This window comes from Homarus americanus, unplaced genomic scaffold (assembly GCF_018991925.1).
Source record: "Homarus americanus isolate GMGI-L3 unplaced genomic scaffold, GMGI_Hamer_2.0 scaffold32871, whole genome shotgun sequence".
Taxonomy (NCBI): domain Eukaryota; kingdom Metazoa; phylum Arthropoda; class Malacostraca; order Decapoda; family Nephropidae; genus Homarus; species Homarus americanus.
The window spans coordinates 4,559,662-4,581,660 of record NW_024748870.1 but is presented as its reverse complement, the minus strand read 5'-3'; the positions used below and the strand labels follow the sequence as shown (position 1 = coordinate 4,581,660).

The window sequence follows — 21,999 nt, the reverse complement described above, 5'->3', positions numbered from 1 at the left end:
CGAGAAGTGATTGGCAGTCCGATTTATTCATCTAGGACCATTATTTGACTTCATTCCGGCTATATTTGGGTACATTTGGGTACATTTGGGTAATTAGTCGGACCCGAAAGTTTCAAAAGGAGGCTAGACAGATTCATGGATGATAGTGTGTGGTAGTAACTCTCGACAGGAGCTGCCATGCACAGGCCAACCGGCCTATTGCAGACTCCTTATTTTCTTATGTTCTTATGTTATGTTCTAATGTGTGGCAATGTTTCTGTGGTCATATACAGTATACAGGCAGGTATACATATAATGTCATATGAAGGTGCTACTGCGCTGTTTATGATAATACCCCTAAACAGTAACGTAACCTAACCTAGCCACAGAACCCTGGAACTGTATCTAACCTCACCTAAATTCCTAAGATTTCCCGGATAACCGAAACTAAAATAATACCTTCTTTTTCTACTTGCTATTGTGTTCTTATGAATTACACATCAGGCATCATGTACAAATACTGTACTGATGAAATAACACGTATGTTGTGACTAGATCATCTGCCTTCCCTGATTGCATTTTGTATGTAATAACATTTAACAATAACATGTATAACATTTAACAACACATGTATAACATTTAACAACGTGTGTATAACATATAACAATCACTTTGGAACCTGTGCACAATAGTGAGTCACACCTGGCCAATGGTTGAAGTCATCTTGTTCATGTCTTGCACCAAGGAGAGGTTGACTCTCCCTATTACTCCTGGGTGAGCCCATACCAGTGTGATTCCCGGGACCAAATGTAACGTCTGGAAGGAGAGCAGTGGCAGAGTCCTCAGAAGCCTCGGACGCCGTTGACAAGGATCGTATTCGCTCGTCCACCACCGCGGCGGCCGTTGTGGCTGCTACAGGGTTTATTTCGTCTGTGTCTGACGTCATTTAGCACTTGTCAGCGCTTACTGTCAAAGTCCAGCCACTTAATAGTTCTAGTTTGTTCATGAATTCATGATACACATTAGAATCAGCTGACTCGCCAGCAAAACAAACTAACAACACTCGCCATGACACTCCGCTGTTTACGTCACTCCCTAATCGAAACACGTGACCATCAACAATGCGCCGTTTAAATATCCTCTATAACACATTACCAACACAGTCTTATTAATAATAAATTTCGTGTAATTAAAAACATTTCTATGATGTATGTTGAGTCATCTCTATAAGAAATAAAACGAAATAAATGTAAATATTTTGTGTAAACTTTACCCGATCTGTCGCTTGATGAAATGTCTTAAAACAATAATATTAGGCAAAGCCTGTATGTTCAGTACGTGGTACAGCAACAAGACACTGTGAAAATTATTAAACCTCAAAGTGGCATAAGAGAAACGACTTACGACGAAGATCTGGGAGTCACGAGGGCCAGAGGAATCATATGACACGTTAGTGGCGCGTGAATGCTCTGATAAGTGTACACATACTGAATATACCTATTTTGTTGTACAATACACACTATCTACACGTATATATATATATATATATATATATATATATATATATATATATATATATATATATATATATATATATATATATATATATATAAAGCTATTTCTGGAGTAATGCAGCATAGGAATTTCCAGCAACTTGAGAAAATATTCAGGAAAATCGTGAAGCATTATGAAAACGTAACTTTTTGCATAATGGCAGGACATGTGACTAAGGGATATGGGACGTACGCCCCAGCAATTTTAAATATCAACCATATCTTCATATTGTGGAAACAATAAAAAAGTGAGATATACAGTTGGAAACATTTATTGATAAATTCAACTTCAACATTAATAATTTGGAGCTGCACACATCACTCAAACAATAATTGGCAAATTTAACTTTAGCAATAATTTGGAACTGTACACCGGAGTTTAAAGTGGCACAACTTTTCCCAACATAAAGAACGGAAACAAATTTCGTACAGTTGGACAAAAAAGGTTAACACCGTATTCTATGATGGGTTAATAAATAATGCTATGACCAATAACAAGGTCAAACTCGTGATCGCTCAACTGTACTTCCATACGAAACATCAAATGGGGGCGCAAGATGCATCACAAGGGGTCACAGAGGTCATGGGATCCCATAAAGCTCATATTCCAGGTGTCCGGGAACGACGAACGTGGCCCAGGTGCTGTCTCCTTAAGTCGGGACAATAAATTATGGTCAAGGGAATAATGCAGTTACTCTCCTTGTGTCAGTCCAGGGAAGGCGAACGCTAATGACACGTTACGCAACAAAAAATTTACAGCAATTTTCAATGATAGATTCCCCGAGTTGCTTACCGAGTCCTTGGATTTTGTTCAGTTTCTGTTCAAGACAGACGTAAAACAATGTGGCTCTTTTGTCCTCGAAATAGCAGAACTACAGACTGACAGCGAGGCAAAGACGAATTTTGCCATCTATGATGACATCATATTGTTTTGGGTTACTTATCAAAATGACATTGTGGTTAAAAATCAAACTAATAGGATTCTGATACAGTTTGGAAGTCCCTATGTCTGTGGGGCAGCTTTCCTGCCAATGGTGTTTATAAAAAAAATATCGTAACCGCATATCAAATTTAAACTTAGAAAATTGTGTGTCATATTGTTTAATCACATATACCTCCACTTAACATAATTTTTTTAATTATAATTATGAATTATGACAGATGTAACTTGTAAATTACAAGTGAAAAAGAACATCACTACTGCCTGTATCAAATTATAAACCTTTGAAAATAATACTTTTCCCAAGAAAAAATGGGATAGCACTGTTATTCATTTTTACCCCCCCCGTTTTTATTAGGTTTGATGAACTTGGATTGGGTTAGGTATTATTTAATCATGATTTCGGTATTCAATTTTTTGTCTTTAACCATTATAATGATAATTGTGGAAGTTTTGACTGTAAACCACTTATCCATTACCTCCCTAACTAAAGTGTAAAAGCAGATAAGTGTCCAAATTCACCATTACCAAAGCTCCTACATAGATCACTGTTGGCACATATAAATGAGTCGTATATGGTTCATATACTGTACCAAGGAATTTCTTTAAGGTTTTTACTAAGTGGCTGCAATAACTACCATCTTCAGTTTGCAGAGGAAGATGTAAGCTACCATTGAAACATTTAACATAAAAACTTGACTAAGAAATAAAGAGAAAATGAACTAAAATGAAGTTTAACACTTTTTATTTTTTTATAACCTTATAAACATATATGTAGGTATACGTACTTAGAAAAATATTGTAAGAAAATTAAATATTCTTGTTTTTGGTGTTTAATGTATTCAGATGAGGTGGGGATCCATGAAATCAAAATCAAATTTTAACCTTTTTATAGGTTAGGTAATGTCAGGTGTTCATTTTAGTCTTTCACCCTGCATTTTCCCTCTACTTCAAAGCCCAATGCACTTTGAACAGTCAATATTGTTGGTAATTGGGAAGGTCTTATCGCTTAAAATAGTCAAAAAATATAAATTTGTGCCGGAAACGCATTAGAAGAAAATCCTTTCCCAACTAAAATTTTAACAGGTAAAACACATTGCTTAAATAAAAATCGGTGTTGGTACGTCATCCAAATTTACCCTATTTTCTTCTATAATTGTTTAAGGTGATCGGAAGTGCACCCTATGGGGTCTAAAATTTTTGTGACATGATTGGCTTATGTCTCCAAATCAGTTATGTATCAGTCGCAGGGATTGGTCGAGAGAAATTACCACTGCCACCTGTCGACATTTTACAAACTAATGACAGAGTTGGTTCGAGCACCACGGCTAAGTTATGAATCGTCAGTATGGACTTCAGATCTCCCAGCAGTTATGAACTTCATATCTCAGCAGTGTTAGTGAATCTAGGCCCTTACCTGTATCTTGTGGTCAGGAAATGGAACTCTTAGTGAATGCCCATGATACTCTTTGGTTGTCTCAGTGGGAACATAACTCTTCCTCGTCAGTCTCCCCCACAGCCTGAGAACAGACTTTGTGGTAGTCTTCTGCATTTTTCTGGAAATCTTGAAGGCACTTCTAACTAATACATGCCTGGCAAAATACTCAACCATCTTCATGACTTCTACTTTGCAGAGACTTATGGAAGCTTTTGATGTAAGGAACACACTTGTGTATAATGAAGATATGTCAAGACAAAGGCTCCTGAGCCACATCCAATCAAGCCTGAGGGTCGATTGAGTGTTCTTTGCATGGGTTTGATAGGGCCTCTCCAGGAGACTCAGCGGGACCACAAGTATATCATTACCATGACAGACTTGTTCACCAAATGGGTAGTTGCATATCCACTGACCTGCAAGAGTGGACCGTGTGTAGCCCAGGCTATTGTGAACATGATCCACACACATGGACCCCCCCACCAGATCATCACAAACCAGGGCCGTGAATTTGTTGAGGAGGTAGGTACTGTAGTACTTTTAATGTTTATTTATTGATTATTCTCTCAAATTATTTGACCAGAGAATAGTCGTACAATTTAAATATTAAATATTGATTGACCACTAAATACCATAAAACATCTTTATTATACTTTGTATGCTATAACGAATCTAATTGGTTCTAGAACCTTGTTCGTTATAGCATTCGTTTGTTATAGGATTAATCCGTTCCAGGCCCCCAAATACAACCACTTAACTCTGAAAAATATAATATAAAGTTGTAAAAATTTAAAAAAAGTGCATAAATATGCATCTAAACCCCTGAAATAAAGAATATCATTAATACTTGTAATAAAAAACAATAAATTAGTAAAAAAAAAAAAAAAAATTAATATTCGTTGTAGGAGTTTTGTTCGTTATAGCATTCTCAATTTTATAGGTAAAACCGTTTATAGGAATATTCGTAGTGGAATCCATTCGTTATAGCATACCCCACTGTATATATTTTCAGGTGCACAAGAGTATCCTGGTCTGTTCAAGGTGAAGCAGTTGATGACATTGACATATCATCCCCAGGCAATTGGACAGGTAACTTTAGATATCCTTATAGGTGCCACACAACATCTGAACATTGCTAAAGCATATCTGCTATTACGGGACATAATACCGAATAGCGTGTGTTTCAGCTACAAAAATTTTATTTAAATAGGAAATACAGAACACGTATGTACAGTAGCTAAAAAACCACCAGTGCATACTCTGTGTGCACTTCGGCACCTCAACTACCCTGAGAGATTGGAGCGCCTGAACTTGCCTAGCTTATACTACAGACGAGCAGGGGGCGACCTAATTGAGGTGTACTGTAAAAGCATCTCAAGGGGGCACTGATCAGTTGAGTGTCCTTAATTGGAGCTGGTGGACGCTTGCCCCACAAGGGGTCACAGCTCAAGATTGAAAAAGCTGCAGGTCCAGAAAACTGTGAGGGCAAACTTTTTCGGAATGAGAATTGTGAACTCTTGGAGCAATCTACCAAAAAGTGTTGTGATGGCACAGAGTGTGAGCTCTTTCAAGACCAGACTTGACTAACACTGGAGAAGGTTCAGGTACATTCAGGAGCCGGTGCATGCCCAGTACTTGCCAAAAGTGCGTAACAGAGACGTGACCGATCGCCCAAGCGGCTCACAAGCCGATCAATTGGTGAAGAGGATAAAAGAAAAGTAACAGAGACATGACCGATCGCCCAAGCGGCTAACGAGCCGATCAGCGGTGAAGAGGATAAAAGTAAAAAGTAAGTGTGTAAATGAGGCAGAAAGTCAGATCAGCAACCTGGAACTTGGTCACAATTTTTGTGATGCCATATGGCAGCAGGGTCTACCATTAGACAATACATTATGCTTCCAATATCTTTCCAGGCAGTAGTACCTCCCTGTTTGGTAGCTGCTACAGTACTTGTACAGTGTTCAAGCAATTTAATGCCATATAATGGGATTACAAACTTATTTTTGATATTTATCTACTGATAAATCCTGAAGTGAATATTAAAAATGCATTGAATTTTAGTTTGTTTTGAGTGAGAACTAGTTTCTATACTGTACTGTACTGTACAGAACAGTACAGTACAGTACAGTACAGTACATGCTTATGGTGTCCTAGAAAGTATTACAGGGCATTTGTATACAGGGTATATGAAGAAAATACATGACTGTGCTATTTTGATAAACTGTATGCAACATATGTGCTATACTATTGTACAGTATCTGTATACATATATACCCTACTGTATTATAATTTGTATACTGTACAATAATTTTTTTTTAAATATATTCTGTGTGTGTGTTTGTGTTATTTTTTCAGCCTAGTTTTAATACTTGATATTTGAATTGCTATTTTTGGTTCCTTTATAAATCTTTATAAAAGCTGTAGCCTTTAAATATTGTTAATTCATTAATATCCGAGTTGTTGAAAATGGATTTTGAGGAATTTTATTTGGAAATATAAATTCATATCATTGTTTGACTAATAAAATGGAAGCCATTGAAATACTAATCAGCAGTTACTCACATTAATTATCAGTCAATGATAACAGCAATCAACAGGTAATCATATTAACAATAGCAAGTAATCAATTATTCAAATTGACTCCTGTATAAGTACTCAAATTAACACTGCAGGTTTGTTGATAATTACCAATTATGCTAAGTGGATATTAATGTGATATCATTTATGGTTGAATTCACCAGTATTATTTGATTACTTCTTTGTGATGTTTGGCCATTTATTTAATATTGCTTGCAATTGTTATGTTATTTTTATTCTTTTTATTTTTTGGATAAAGAAATGACTCTTTTTAACATTTGATAATTGATAGAAGACTAGTTACTGACAGATGGATAACTGATACAGCTCCTCCCCGACTTATGACGGGGTTAGGGACCCAAATCCAGGTCGTAAGTCGAAATGGTCGTGTCGGAAATGCTTAAATAATACAGTACATAGAAAATCGAAAATAGGGGTCTCTTTTTCTTCTCGGCACCACAAAACACTCACTTTTAAGCTTGCCAGCCATTTTAAAGTGAATTACAAACGAAAATTTTGTCTGTGTACCGACTGGGACTCGAAAATACGTAATTTAACCAAATTTTGGTACGACTGAGGCAGGTCGTAAGTGCGGGTGGTCGTAAGTCGGGGAGGTGCTGTAGTCTAAATGGTATAAATTTCTGATATTTGAGTCTTTTCATATTGGATAATTGACAATTGAGCTGTTTTATTTATTATAACTGAGATCATGATCCACCCCCCGGATAATTCAAGCTCTAGTACAGTAAGTAATCTAGGACTATCCTCACCTCTGGCCTCACACTGTACTCTCCATCACAGGGGGGGGGGGGACACATTGAGGGAGATTGGGGTCTTAAAAAGTAGGAGATTGGAGGTAAAAATTTTTGGGAAATAGTAGATTGAGGTAAAATAAAGTAGGAAGTAGACAGCCAGACATCCTGCTTTAGGCAGGACAGTCCTGCTTTTGAGCACTGTCCTCCGCCACCTCAAGCAGGACGTTAATTTGTCCTTCTCTTTTGGGCCTGTCTAAAAAGAATTATATAAATTACCTTACGTATACTAAAACAGTGGGAACTGAAGGCCACATTGGTAAGTAGGCTACTTCCTTTATTTTGTGAAGTAAGTTAATTTGGTTAGCATACAGTATGTTGTTCCAGCAGGAGTAAAAATGAATATTCATTTCTTTCAGTTCCTTATTTATACTGTATTAATGCATGTATTATGTATGTAACATATACATTGCATTTAAAAAAATTGAAATTTTAGAAAAACCACAAAATAGCCTTCATTACATTATAGTGATATTTGACAAATCAACAAGCATCTCAGGGGGCACTACTCAGTCGAGTATCCTTACTTGGAGCTGGCGTACGCTCGCCCCCACAAGGGGTCACAGCTCAAGATTGAAGAAGCCGCAAGTCCAGAAAACTGTGAGGGCAAACTTTTTCGGAGTGAGGGTTGTAAACTCTTGGAACAATCTACCAGAGAGTGTTGTGACGGCACCGAGTGTGAGCTCTTTCAAGACAAGACTTGACCAACACTGGAGCGGGTTCAGGTACATTCAGGAGCCGGTGCATGCCCAGTATTTGTCAACAGTGCGTGACAGAGATGTGACCGATCGCCCGGGCAGCTAGCTAGCCGATCTTTTGGTGAAGAAGATAAATGAAAAGGAAAAGTAATCAGAGACGTGACCGATCGCCCAAGCGGCTAACGAGCCGATCAGTGGCGAAGAGGATAAAAGTAAAAAAGCACTTCTAAGTATATTTTGTATATTTTATACAGCTTTTTATATTTCAACTCATCATTAAACAGTACAGTACTCTCCATCACAGAGGAGGTTGACACAAGTAGGGGAATGGGGTCTTAAAAAAGGAGGGAGATTGAATACTGGGGGTTTAAAAAAAACGTATGAAAGTGGGATTGGGACCCTCTGTCACCCTCCTCATCAGGGAGCCTACATCTGCCCCCCCCCCTTCATACATACATCATCCAGGACTTAGACTAACTAATTAGCAGAAGCCAAAACCAGAACGTTGGCCAAAGGACTACTCCCACCTCTCACACCAATAGAAGAAGCCTCGCCTTACCTATGTAGAAATCACACATAGGGGCATATCTCTCTACTGATAGATCAGTATTCCCATGAGCAACTCCCAGGATATTCTCAGGTCAAGATACTAAAGAACAATAGCTTTATTGAAACCATATCTGAAACCACACCTGGGTAGATATTTTGTGGTGGGACTTATTTTACATAGTAATTGTGCAAAATATGTTTAACTGATTTGCTCCCACGCAGGTAGATATTTTGCATGACACGGGCCTCTCCCACCACCACTACCATCACCACAGACACCACTGCTACCACCACAACATTCACTACTATCAATACCATCATCGCCACTACTACCATAAGCAACACTACCACCACCACCACACTACAACTACCACACCACTGCCACCACTACCACAACCATTCCCAAATGCCCGGGAATAAACAAATGAGAACTATCATCTTGCAGTCTTACTTTTGTGGATTCTGGTAAATTATTGGAGGGTATATTTTGTCCATTTAGGAATAATAATTAAAAATATATTGTAAAATAAAATTAATACACTCAATAACTCAAAAGCTGTTACCCATTACAGTACTTCATTTCATAAGGAACCCTGGGATCACCTGAAGATTAGACATCCAGGTTATTTCACCTGAAGCTTAACCACCCTAAAGGTAACAATCTAATATACCCTAACCCCCAGAGGTAGCTAACCTAACCTTACCCCGGAGGTATCGTTAGGGTGGTTAATAAATAGGTGATCTGCACTCCAACATGCAGGTATCTCAAGGAAATATAATTATGTGGTTATAGAAAAAAGTAAAATGGAAGTAAGATTGGGTCCCATAGCCCTGTCAGCATGAAGATAAGCACATTATCACAGTGCCACCAGAGAGAACTGTTTACCTGCATTATCTGGACATTGCTTGTATACCTGAAGTACCTCTGTTCATTCTGAACCAATGTGATGATTTTACCTAATACACTACAGTATACCGTATATATCAGCCTCTATCTATCCATATATTTACATCACTATCTCTTTATCTATATCTATCCATCTAGGAGACAGAACAGGTATAAAAACAAAGTACACAGACAGTATAGCTATACAAATACAGTATTGATAAACTAAGTCGATACGTCAAGGATAGTCCAAGAAGGCCATTGAAAGTAAGAGTATGATCTAAGCACATTGGTTTTCACAAACTAATTAAACAACTTGCACATTATAAACAGTGGTTACAGCTCCGCCTACAGAACACACACACACCTACTACTACTTTGCTGTCACTCGGAATCGAGTATGACGATCATCCAGCATGATACAATGATAATAGTTATTAAGGATGTCACCTACGTTGGCGAGTTCTGAGGTGACTAAAGAGGCCGATACGGGACTGGAAGGATAGTTCACAAAGGGTGCACAGGTGGAGGGCTACATCTAGCGTGGGAGGGGCGGCAGTAGCATCTTTCCGGGTTTGGCACTTGTCTGCCTCGGTATGCAGTGGGGCTAACTCAAAAGTATTGACACCCTCATGTAGTGCTCCTCCAAGCATTACGGTGTGGAGTAATAGTCTCCCAGGTGAGGGGGTCGATTTGGCATTTTTTCAGGTTTGTCTAAAGACTATCCTTTTACCTTTTCAGTTGCATGCCAGCGTTACATTTATTATTCGTTAGGTAAAGTAGCTGCTTTGGCAGTCTACTGTCGTCCATGCAGGTAACATGGCCAGTTCAGCATAGTTGATTATGGATAATGGTAGCCTCGATGCTTTTACAGTTGGTGTCAGCGAGAATACTTGTACTGCCATTTGTTCTCTTGTCTTCCCAGTGAACTAGGAGGATGGAACGTAGACTATGCTAGTGAAAGTTTTCAAGTGCCTTGAGGTGCCTCCTGTATGTGACCCATGTCTGGCTGCCATATAGCAGAGTGGAGAGGACCACTGCTCCCTACAGCTGAAGACACAGATTCGGAGTCAGCCGAAGGCTTGAGATGCACATCTGATCCGATGTTGAATCTCTTCATCGATGTCCGCGGTGGTGGACAGGAGGGAGCCGAGATACCGAAAGTGAGTAACATTAGAGAGGGTAGTACCGTTAAGCTGGATGAATGGTGGAGGTGTGGCTGAACCAGGGGCAGGCTGAAAGAATATCCAAGTCTTACTTACATTCACGTTAAGGCCAAGTGTGCATAAGCATCTGCGTAGGTGTTCAGGATCTCCTGTAGGTCGCGTTCAGTGCGAGCGACAAGGGTAAGGCACCACTGACATGATCTTTGCTGCCCGCCAGATACAGGAAAAGTGCAGAGAACAGCGTCATGACTTGTACATGGCCTTCATCAACCTAACCAAGCCCTTCAACTCCATCAACAGGGAAGACCTCTGGCGGACCCTCAGCCCTTTTGGCTGCCCACCAAAATTCATCGCCATTGTGAGGCAACTCCACGATAGCATTAACGGCAGTGTCCTGCACAATGGCACCCAGTCTGAGTTCTTCCCCATCCAAACAGGGGTAAAACAAGGATGTGTACTGGCACCTACTCTCTTTTCCATTTTTCTTGGCTGCCTTCCTTACTCGTGCCAGTGCTAATTTAGCAGGCGGGGGGACATCGAGTACCAGATGAAAGGTCTTTTCAACATAAGACGACTCCAGGTAGGAACAAAGGTGTCAGCAGCTTCCATTACAGAGCTTCGGTATGCAGATGACACACACACACACACACATGCAGTCCCTTTCACGAATTGCTCTAGATATTATGAATTTTTTCCTGTAACTATTATTATGATAATGCCATTTAAAAGCTGTAGCTACTGTATGTCTGTTGGTGCAGCGAGTGACCACTATATAAATATGTTATCAGTGTCCTAACACCTTCCATGTTGTGTCGTTTCCACCCACTTACCAGATTACTGTACTTCAGGTTGATGTACCTGAAGACATAACAAAATCATCAAAATGGTTCAGATTACGTCAAAATACGTCTTATAAAATGAAGGGGTTACAGGTTTCGAAATCTTTCTAGTGGGGGGGGGGTTCTTAAGGGGGATCAAGAAGACCTCTGGATCCTCCATTGTATTCAGCTGCTTGTGTGAATGGCTGTCACCACTCTTGAAACACCACACGCCAACAACTTCCTCCCTCCTTCCTCTCAGTCATTATTAGAAACTCACCCTGAACCCGGCATCCCTTCCTTATACAACCTGTAGATCTTCAAGTGCAAAGGGTAGTATACACCCATGCCCTGACTTCCCTACATCAATATTCTTCCCCGCAACCCAGGTACAAGACAAGCCCTGCTGAGTGTAGGACACAGTGTCACCTGCTGGAGCAGTGTGTCCCTGCTGACGTCTGCTTCTCCCTCTCCTCCATATTACAACACTCCTCCACTCTACCAACCTCCCAACATTTTTAATGTTCCTCTGATCTGTCTTATGCTTAGGTTTAGTTTGGAAAATGGGGTCAGACCCATTTGTCCACAGTACATTCTAAACACAAGTTGAAATATATTAAGAGATCCCAAACACCTGCAAAACATTCTCCTTAAATACTATTACTCAACTAAACATACAAAATGTATACTAGAGACTTGGACGGGCGAGTGTTAGGGGGAGGGTGTGTTCTGAAGACCTAGAAGGGTTGCCAGGCGAAGTGTCTCTGTTACCACTCTACAACTTATTGCCTCTGAATGTGTGTGTGTGTGTTAGTAGACACAAGTGTTCTTGTATAAATATGAGTGTAACACATGTGGTCTTATACGAGTATATATGCAGTCGATCGATAAGAGAACTTTTAAGGCTATTTATTTATATAAAGTTTCGAATATATATATATTTTTTTGTAGTTATGCTCCCATACTGATGAGATTCATTCTTCCACTTAATGTGTTGGGTACCAATGTTACACTCCCACTATCCATGATGACACACTTCTCTAAATACTGATCCTGATACAAATAGTAAACCTCACGATTACATCAACTCATGGATGATAGAGTGGTAGTAACTCTCGACAGGAGCTGCCATGCACAGGCCAACCGGCCTATTGCAGACTCCTAATTTTCTTATGTTCTTAAAACACCTAGTATACCAAATGATAATACGAAATTATGCCTCGGCATAACAATATGCCTGCCCCTTGCTCTATGAAATTATCAGGAATATTGCCAGTTAATTATACAGTATTTTAGTTTGCAAAATAATTAAAGTTCTTTTGAATTAAGAATTTTTTTGCAGTACTGTACAGTATGATAATTTCTTTAGTGTTCAGTGTTTTATTATGTGATCAGCTATCAATTTACTTTTATCTTAGTAAGGCCGGGCATAAAATTTCTAAGTAATTCTTTCTATCAAAACTTAAAATCTTGGTATTTTTAAATTAAATTCAAGTTTAATTTACTGTTTTGTCTTTATATGCCTTCTATACAGTACTGTACTGCTGAAAATGTCCAAAGAGGGCCACCAGACTGGTGCCTGCTCTACGGAACCTCAGTTACTCAGAGAGATGGAGCGCCTGCAACTACGGAGCTTATACTACAGACAGTCAAGGGGCGACCTATTCGAAGTATAAAAACATCTCAGGGGGCACTACTCGGTGGAATGTACAGTAGCTAAAACAACTATCTGTGCATACTTTGTGGGAAACACTATGAGACCCCCACCTGCATAGATAGTTGTTTTAGCTACCGTACATACCCGGAGCTGGCGGACGTCCGCCCCACAAGGGGTCACAGCTCAAGGTACTAGAGAATTGACCGACCGACCGCCCAAGCGGCTGACGAGCCGATCAGTGACGAAGAGGATAAAAGTAAAAATATGGACGTAAGAACTTGGAATTGGACTTCATATACTATATATGTCATTTTTCATGGTTTCTCATTTGTATTTAAATGTTATATTTTTTGTGGTTTAATAAATTAATGATATTTATGGCATGATTTAATATACAGTAGTGTCTTATCATTAATCAATTATTATTTTGTTCCAACCCTGATTATAGATTAAGTTTGAACATTTCCTCTTAAAAAATATTTTATGTAACCCAATTTAATCTAACCTGACAAACACTAGTAGTACCTACTGTAAACACCGCCAGAACAACACAGTGAAATATAGCATGGAAAATTGTTCCCAAGGTAATTATCAGCGTCAGTCTCACAAATCAACCAAACATGGCTGAGTAGAGAGATGGTGATGCAGGCGAGTGATAAGAAATATTTGGAACCCACCCCCTACCCAATTACTGGGTGCGTCCCAGGTTAACTGAACATCCAGTAGTCTCGGTGTTATTTTAAATTATGTTTGGGCCATAGTTTTTAAGTCAACCAGTTATGGGCCTGCGTGAGGCTACCTGGAATCTACCTACCTTGACATGACCCTACCTCCTGTACCAACACTGTTTAAGTCTCATCGATCTACCACGTATGAATCAGTTTGCGATTTCAAAAGATTGTTACATAAATGTATACGTGACTGGCTCTCACATTTTTTATAAAAGAAGGTGAAATAATTTTTTTTTTTTTTATGGGGGCGGAGCCGGAAATGATATGCTTTTTTTCTTTTATCCTTGTCACCACTGATCGGCTCGTTAGCCGCTTGGGCGATCGGTCACGTCTCTGTACGATTACATAAATGTATTTGTTCCTCTAAAGTTAAACTACAAATCTACCCATTAATTTCATATTTCATATTTCTTCATTTTAAAAGTGTATTGATACAGGTTTCAATGTGTTAAATACAAATGGTCTGCATTAGGAGAATTTTATAACCCAGACGGGCCAGCATCGACAGGGGCAGGAGCACACACTGTTGCCAGACCTTGATAATCTACTCCGAATAAAAATATCGTGACAAATTATGCTTATAAAAAACAGACAAACACTGCAATGTTAACATAAATAACAGTACCTTTACAGAACCTCTTATATGTAATCCAATTAAAAAAAAAATATTAAGAGCATGAAGGATGAAGTGAGACAGGTATCCCCAACTTGGCAACTATCCCGACCATGTGCCAAATGTATGAATGCTGCCGCTAGCTTCATTTTCCTCAGCCAGTGGTTGTGTGGTTTTGGTGTGTCCTCCAGACGTGTGATCCGCGTGCAGTGAGGAAATTACACTCTTCTAACACCGCTCTTGTTGAGCACGTGGTGAGAGCAGTAGTCAGCGTACAGAGGCAAAAACAAGCTGAACAAGCATCAACCTCAGCCAACTGCGTTACCAGTTACTAAATGATCCTACTCTAGCAGACGTCGACTTGCATGATAACTTTGGCTGATGCCTGTAGCCCCAACTATATTATTATAAGGAAACTTCCCCGCAGAATCGTAAGTTGCCTTCACTAAAACTAATTAACATAATTTAGTTACGCCAACACAATTGTATCAAAATCATACAAATACATTGTCAACGTAACTTCAGTGTTAGAAAGCATTAAATTAATAGGCAGGCAACAGGACAAGAGTGATGCAATAAAAGTACGGTTGGTGTCGCCGGCAGCACCGGCTTGAGGTGACAATTTGATTAAATAACCTGCACTTACGTCAGGTAACACCCAACGTTGTTGATAGACAACACAGTACAGTATAAAATTATACGAGTATACTGTAAATAGAAATAGGAACAAAACAAATATACTGTAGTGGCTGCTGCTGACATAAGCACTAAAGATGATGTTTGTGGATCACGGCATTGTATGTGCGCAAAGGATAATGCCAAAATGCAGCTTATTAATTCGAAAAGCTGAAATGATCTGTATAAGAATATAGTGACGATCATGTTATTACATGATCAATCAATCAAGAGTACCGTCCTCACCTCTGAGGGTGGGCTACCACAGTAAATGAAGAGCATCATTACCCGCCTAACATTGCCATAACTAATTAGGAATAGTTCGGTTATTATGGTAAACATCTTCAATCAAACAGCAAATTTTACAGTATGTTAATAATAATGGTTTTCTTTTAACAACCAAAAGTTACGCTTATATAGCAAAAAACGTCAACTGCTGATTAATGCTTAATTAAATGATTACCCATATTTAGCTCGCATGACATCAGTTGGAACCCACAATGCCATGAAAAATAAAAAATAAAACTTTAGGTTCGCTCACATAACAAAATATGTAGATGGAATAAAATAATTTGAAGTTCACTTTCGAGAAATGTTGAAGTTTATAAGAGTTAACCATTAGAGGAAGAGTTACCCAATGAAGAGTTGTAAAATCAGCGAGGCTGCACTGTAGAATCATGCTCCAGCTATAGAAAACGTAGAACATTGTTGGCCCAACTTACATGGTCATATTTCGCCTATTCTTCTTTATATTAGTCTACAACAAAACAACGCTGATTTTTCTGCTGAAACGAAAAAGGATGAAAAATTATTTTTCGGAGATACTAACAGTGAGAGACAGGGTAAGAAATTTTGATGAAATAATTTTTCGTAAAGCTTAGTTCGTCATTATCACGTACAATCAATCATAGGCCGCGAAATTTAATCGTAATGTTATCGCCACCTGGACTTACTTTTAACTTTTATAATACCAAGATTTATTTATTATAAATAAAAATATTTTTAGTTGGTCAACAATTTACCCAAGTTATTTTCACACACACCAAAAAAATAAAATCAATAAATAAATCAAACTTGGGCCGAGATGTCCCGGCAAGAACCGATTCCACTGAACAGTGCCCTTTAATCTGTGAGGTGAGGCCGTCAGTCTCCATCACTCCAGACCTACACGTGGAGAGGTGAGGGGGGGGGGGAGGAGGCGGTCATATCTACGCCATAGTTTTTGTTAAACAGCAGTCTATGCCATTAAAAATTGGGAATTTGAGATCTCCTGCCCCCAAACAGTACTCTCCTGCCCCCCAAACACAAGCAAACAAGTGGAACACACACACACACCACACTATATGCCTTGCATTTCTATTACTCCACTCCACGATAATCCATACTTCCCACTCCACACTACCGGTACCTACTCCACTCCATACTACCGGTACCTACTCCCCACTCCATATTACCGGTACCTACTCCCCACTCCATACTACCGGTACCTACTCCCCACTCCATATTACCGGTACCTACCCCAGTATTATCAAACCACTCCACCCATCATACCTACTCCCAATCTATATTACCGGTACCTACTCCCCACCCATATTAATGGTGCATCTACCCCCAATCTATAATATTACGGCATCTAATTCTTAATTCATATTACCATACCTACTCCCCACTCCATATTATCGGGTACCTACCCCCCACTCCATATTAATGGCACCTACTTCCAATCTATATTACTGGCACTCACTCCCTCACCCATACCACGGTAACTTCCACTCCCCAATCTATACCACCGGTGACTACTCCCCACCCATACTACCGGCACCTACTCCCCAACGATAACAGTACCCAATTTCCACCCATACTTACTGAAACTCCACTCCCACCCATACTACTGATATTTCTACCCCCAATTCATACTACTGATACCTACTCCCCACTCCATACTACCGGTACCTACTCCCCACTCCATATTACCGGTACCTACTCCCCACTCCATACTACCGGTACCTACTTCCCACTCCATATTACCGGTACCTACTTCCCACTCCATATTACCGGTACCTACTCCCCACTCCATACTACCGGTACCTACTTCCCACTCCACACTACCGGTACCTACTCCCCACTCCATACTACCTACCTCCCATCACACTCCCTCATCATCCCAAACACTAAAACTACATTAGTGTGTGTGTGTGTGTGTGTGTGTGTGTGTGTGTGTGTTTTCCCCTCCAAGGACACGCACAATCGGCCGTGTCAGAGAGCGGAGTTGACCCCCTCCCTTCCTCCCTCCCTCCAACACAGCACAGTACTTCTCCCTTAATGTATCACTCCCTCAGTTATCTCCCTTAACGGCTCGGGGCGGATACAACAACAAACTAACTGTGCACAGTACCAAGCCTTCAGGACACAAGGGCAACGCGACCACCATCCAGTTCCCCAAGACCAAAGATACTTCCATACACAGCTGGGAGGAGGGGGTGAAAAGGAGGGGAGGGGTAAAACTGGGGGAGGGGGGGTGAACTGGGGGAGGGGGAGAACTGAGGGGAGGGGGGTGGAACTGGGGAGGTGAACTGGGGGAGGGGGGTGGAACTGGGGGAGGGGTGAACTGAGGGAGGTGAACCTGGGGAGGGGTGACCTGGGGAGGGGGGGTGAACTGGGGAGGGGTGAGCTGGGGGAGAGCTGGGGAGGGGGTGAACTGAGGGAGGGGGTGAACTGGGGGAGGGGGTGAATTGAGGGGAGGGGGTGAACTGGGGGAGGGGTGAACTGAGGGAGGGGCGGAACTGAGGAGGGGGAACTGAGGGGTGGGTGAACTGAGGGAGGGATGAGCTGGGGAGGTGAATCTGGGAGGTGAACCTGGGGAGGGGGTGATCTGGGAGGTGAACCAAAGGGAGGGTGAACTGGGGGGAGGGGGAACTGGGTGAGGCAAGAACTGGGGAGGTGAACTGGGAGGGGGTGAACCTGGGGGAGGGGGGGAACCTGGGGGAGGAGAACCTGGGGGAGGAGGGGGGTGAGCTGGGGAGAAGTATATTATTACCCTAATCTAACTATAATGGCTCTCTTAATATTTATAAGGTACATCATGTATATAAAGATTAGCACCCCAGCTTATTGTATCTGATGATTAAACACTCCAACACTCCCTGGGGAGGTTAAGGTTGAGTTAGGGTGGTTAGTCTATTGCGAAATAACCTGGGGGGCTTATCTTCATGTGAGCCTCATGCCACTAAACAATGGGTACATTCTCACTAAACAGTTCACCTTTTTACAATTGTCTAAGTCACAGCTGAGAACTACAAATTTCCTCTTTACGTAAGATTAATAAAAGTCAACCTTTTACCTTCGTTAAAAATAATGTAGTCAAGTCATTCATTTTCAGTACATACCAAGTTATCTTCATTAATACTGATAATTCACATGATAAGACAATGAACCGGATTTCCTGAGATATACAGAGAGAGAGAGAGAGAGAGAGAGAGAGAGAGAGAGATCGTCGTCACCACCCACAAAGGCAGGACTCGCTATACTCACCATTGAAGTTGTTGGAGATGATGTAGTGGTCTTGCAGGATGTCTTGGTCGAGCAGCCCACTGGCGGGGTCCGCTGCCATCCTCATTCGTGGGGAATGAGCTAAAACCCTTCACTTCACTGATTATTATTCCTAGACACCCGTGTTTCCAGCTACCGTACACTGACACACCTTCAAGGAACGCGGGTGTGGGTGCAGTGTTTACTCACTATAACACACCATGGTTCAGGTTTGGTGTCCGTGTCACATATCATACACCATTAGTTATATACTTGTAATTAATACTGATAGATTCCAGTTTTATTAATGTTATCTAGATTAGTGGAATATTGGTATCGGTATTATACACATCATGGTTACCAAATGTCACTTTCAGAGGGCACTTATGTTGTTGATATTGTGTTTGAATATACACAAAAAAATCCCATGTTTATAAACGATACTTGAACACTGTATAGTTGTCGGGTCCAAGGAGGAGTTTTCCACCTTAATGTCACAACAGCCACTAAGTACACGGGCGGGCGACGGAGGTTCTAACTCACATGGGTCTTAGTTCTAATAAACCCCAATTCAACATTAATAGTATTGGGGCCCCAGTTTTAATGAGCCCCAATTTAACGTAACAGTATTGGGGCCCAGTCCTGTAACGCCTTAACTAAATCAAACCATTAGGACTGGGGCCCACCTAACCCGTCACGAAGGTAGGGCGTGCAATTCTCTTGACTGTGTGAGCTACCTGTTTGGCGGCCCAGCCAGGTGTTGTCTAGCTGTCACGCCACACCCACCTGCCACCCCACCCGCCACACCTACCTGCCACCCCCCGCCTGCCACACCTACCTGCCATCCCACCCGCCTCACCCACCTGCCACACCACCCCTCCACACCCACACCACCTCTTCACCCAAAGCGCCATCCCTCATCCACCACACACACCTCCACCCAAACTCACTCACCCAGCCCTGGACAATTTATATAGCCAGGCAGTGGACCAACAGGCAGAGGCGACCTCACCACCCCTTCAATCAAGCCCTACCATCACCACGGGTTTTCAGGTCCCCCCTCCCCTCCCCTCCAAGAAATCATCGTCAGTATGGACCCAAAATTCTCCCCGATTCTCCCATTTGTTCTTGGATTAAAAAAAATGGGCTCGAATCTCCAAGTATGGCGGCTGTTTTGTCTATTTCGTTTTACTCATTTTTATTATATTTTTATTTGAATTGCTCTATGTCTTGTTCCAGCGTGACGTACTGCATTTGAATAATAAAAATAATAACAATAACAATATTAACAATGATGATAATAATGATAACAGCGATAATAATAATAATAATAATAATAATAATAATAATAATAATAATAATAATAATAATAATAATAACAAAAGCAACAATAACAATAATAATAAAATATAAATAAAATAAAATAATAACAAATCACCAAGGAACAATAACAAGCACATCACCATGCAACAGAGCCAGAAAGTAAAATTCCACGCATTCTAGGGCATGACGTGCGCTGACTGGTCGACACTAACAATGACGTCAGCTAGTTCTACACTATTCTGCACAAGGATTGATCAACCTCGACTTTAGGAAAGCCTTCGACAGAGTCCCCCACGAAAGACTAATACGAAAAGTGGAGGCTTATGGCATTGGAGGAGATATTCTAAAATGGATTAGGGCGTGGTTACAGGACAGGAAACAGCGATTAAGCACTAACAGCACTAAATCCGATTGGGGTAACGTCACTAGAGGAGTACCCAAAGGCTCAGTATTTGGACCATTATTATTTATTATATACATAAACGACATAGATATCTGAGTAGACAGCAACATAAGTAAATTTGCTGATGACACTAAAATAGGGCGTGTAATTAAATCTGACGAGGACTCCAAAAAACTACAAGAAGATCTTAACAAATTTTTCGTATGGTCTGAAAAATGGCAGATGAAATTTAATGTGGACAAATGCAAAGTCCAGGAGATGTAAACAGAGAAACCAGATAAACAACGTTGTTATGGAGAAGTCCGACTGTGAGAAAGATTTAGAAGTAATGATAAGCAGGAATCTTAAACCTGGACATCAATATGTATTTGCTCGAAACAAGGCAAACAAAATACTTGGGGTCATACAAAGGAGCGTTAGTTACAAGACTAGCGAGGTTATCCTAAAATTATAACTTGTGCTTGTGAGACCTCACTCGGATTACGCAGTTCAGTTCTGGTCACCGTACTACAGAATGGATATAGAATCCCTAGAAAGAATTCAGAGGAGAAATACAAGACTAATCCCGGGCATTGGGAACCTTGAGTACAGACACAGGTTAAAGCATCTTAATTTGCACTCCCCCGAGAGACGTAGAGAGAGACGATATGATGGAGGTGTATAAATGGAAGTCAGGGCGAAACAAAGGTGATATAACAAAGGTACTCAAACTATCCAACCAGGAGCGAACTCGAAGCAATGGTTTTAAATTAGACAAATTTAGATTTAGGAGCGAAATAGGTAAACACTGGTTTGGAAATAAGAGTAGTGGATGAATGGAACAAGTTACCAAACATCATTAACTCGAATACGCTGGATAACTTCAAACATAGGTTGGACGGATATATGGGCGATGGGGGTTGGGTGTAAATGGGACTGCCTAAGCTAAGTTACGTTAGGTTAAGCGAGATTCAACAGAAAAGGATAAAATTTAGGTTTGGTATAATTCCTCTCCTGTAAGTCGTCTTATGTTAATGTGAAGTACAGAACTGAGTCCCTGACCAGCCCGGCGAGAGGGAAACCAGACCAGATGACAGATACAGTCCGTAAATATAATTACTAGGGAGAGGATTAAACTTACAAACTATAATTTAAGGTGATGTTTGGAGGGAGGGAGGGTGGGTGGGTGGGTGGCGGTGTGGTAGGGTGGGTGGCGGAGGTGTTATAGATAGGTGGCGGAGGAAGGTGGGTGGTGTGGTGGGGTGGTGTGGTGTGGTAGGGTGGGTGGCGGTGTGGTGGGTGGTGTGTGGTGGGGGTGGCGGTGTGGTAGGGTGGGTGGCGGGAAGGGGTGGGTGGCGGTGTGGTGGGGTGGGTGGTGGGAGGGTGGGTGGTGGGAGGTGTTATAGATAAGTGGCGGTGTGGTAGGGTGGGTGGCGGTGGGAAGGGTGGGTGGGTGGGTGGCGGTGATATAGATAGGTGGCGGAGGGGAGGAAGTCAACCAGGATGAGTCGTCCAGAGTCAATAGTCATTACGTGACGCGACGGAGGGAGGGACCCCAACTTTACCTGAACCAATGCTCCAGGGACCAGACCCGACCAACTGGCTCAAGTTATTCGTGTATACATAAACTAGACACAAAGAAGGTACCGTGACCCCATGATTTTCTAAGTGTGCGTC

At 41.1% G+C, this 21,999-nt stretch overlaps 2 protein-coding genes across 6 annotated transcripts in view; one reads left to right on the top strand and one right to left on the bottom strand.

Moving 5' to 3' along the window:
- Nucleotides 1-21,999, bottom strand: part of LOC121853179 (phosphatidylinositol 4-kinase type 2-alpha-like) — a 65,157-nt gene that overhangs the window by 18,604 nt on the left and 24,554 nt on the right. The window contains exon 2 of one of the 3 annotated variants that reach the window (XM_042347151.1): nt 18,621-18,931. The exons of 1 other annotated variant lie outside the window; for it this stretch is intronic. In XM_042347151.1, coding sequence (XP_042203085.1) covers nt 18,621-18,705 — 85 coding nt within the window. In that variant the 5' untranslated portion in view covers nt 18,706-18,931. Of the gene's footprint in view, nt 1-681; nt 1,085-18,620; nt 18,932-21,999 lie in introns of those variants that run through there. One more of the 3 variants, XM_042347150.1, reaches the window with a different exon arrangement.
- LOC121853178 (4-hydroxyphenylpyruvate dioxygenase-like protein) overlaps nt 14,564-21,999 on the top strand; it is a 48,514-nt gene continuing 41,078 nt past the window's right edge. For 2 of the 3 annotated variants that reach the window (XM_042347149.1, XM_042347146.1), the window contains exon 1: nt 14,564-14,845. The gene's annotated coding sequence lies outside the window, so the exon portion shown is untranslated. The remainder of the gene's footprint in view (nt 14,846-21,999) is intronic. The other variant, XM_042347148.1, reaches the window with a different exon arrangement.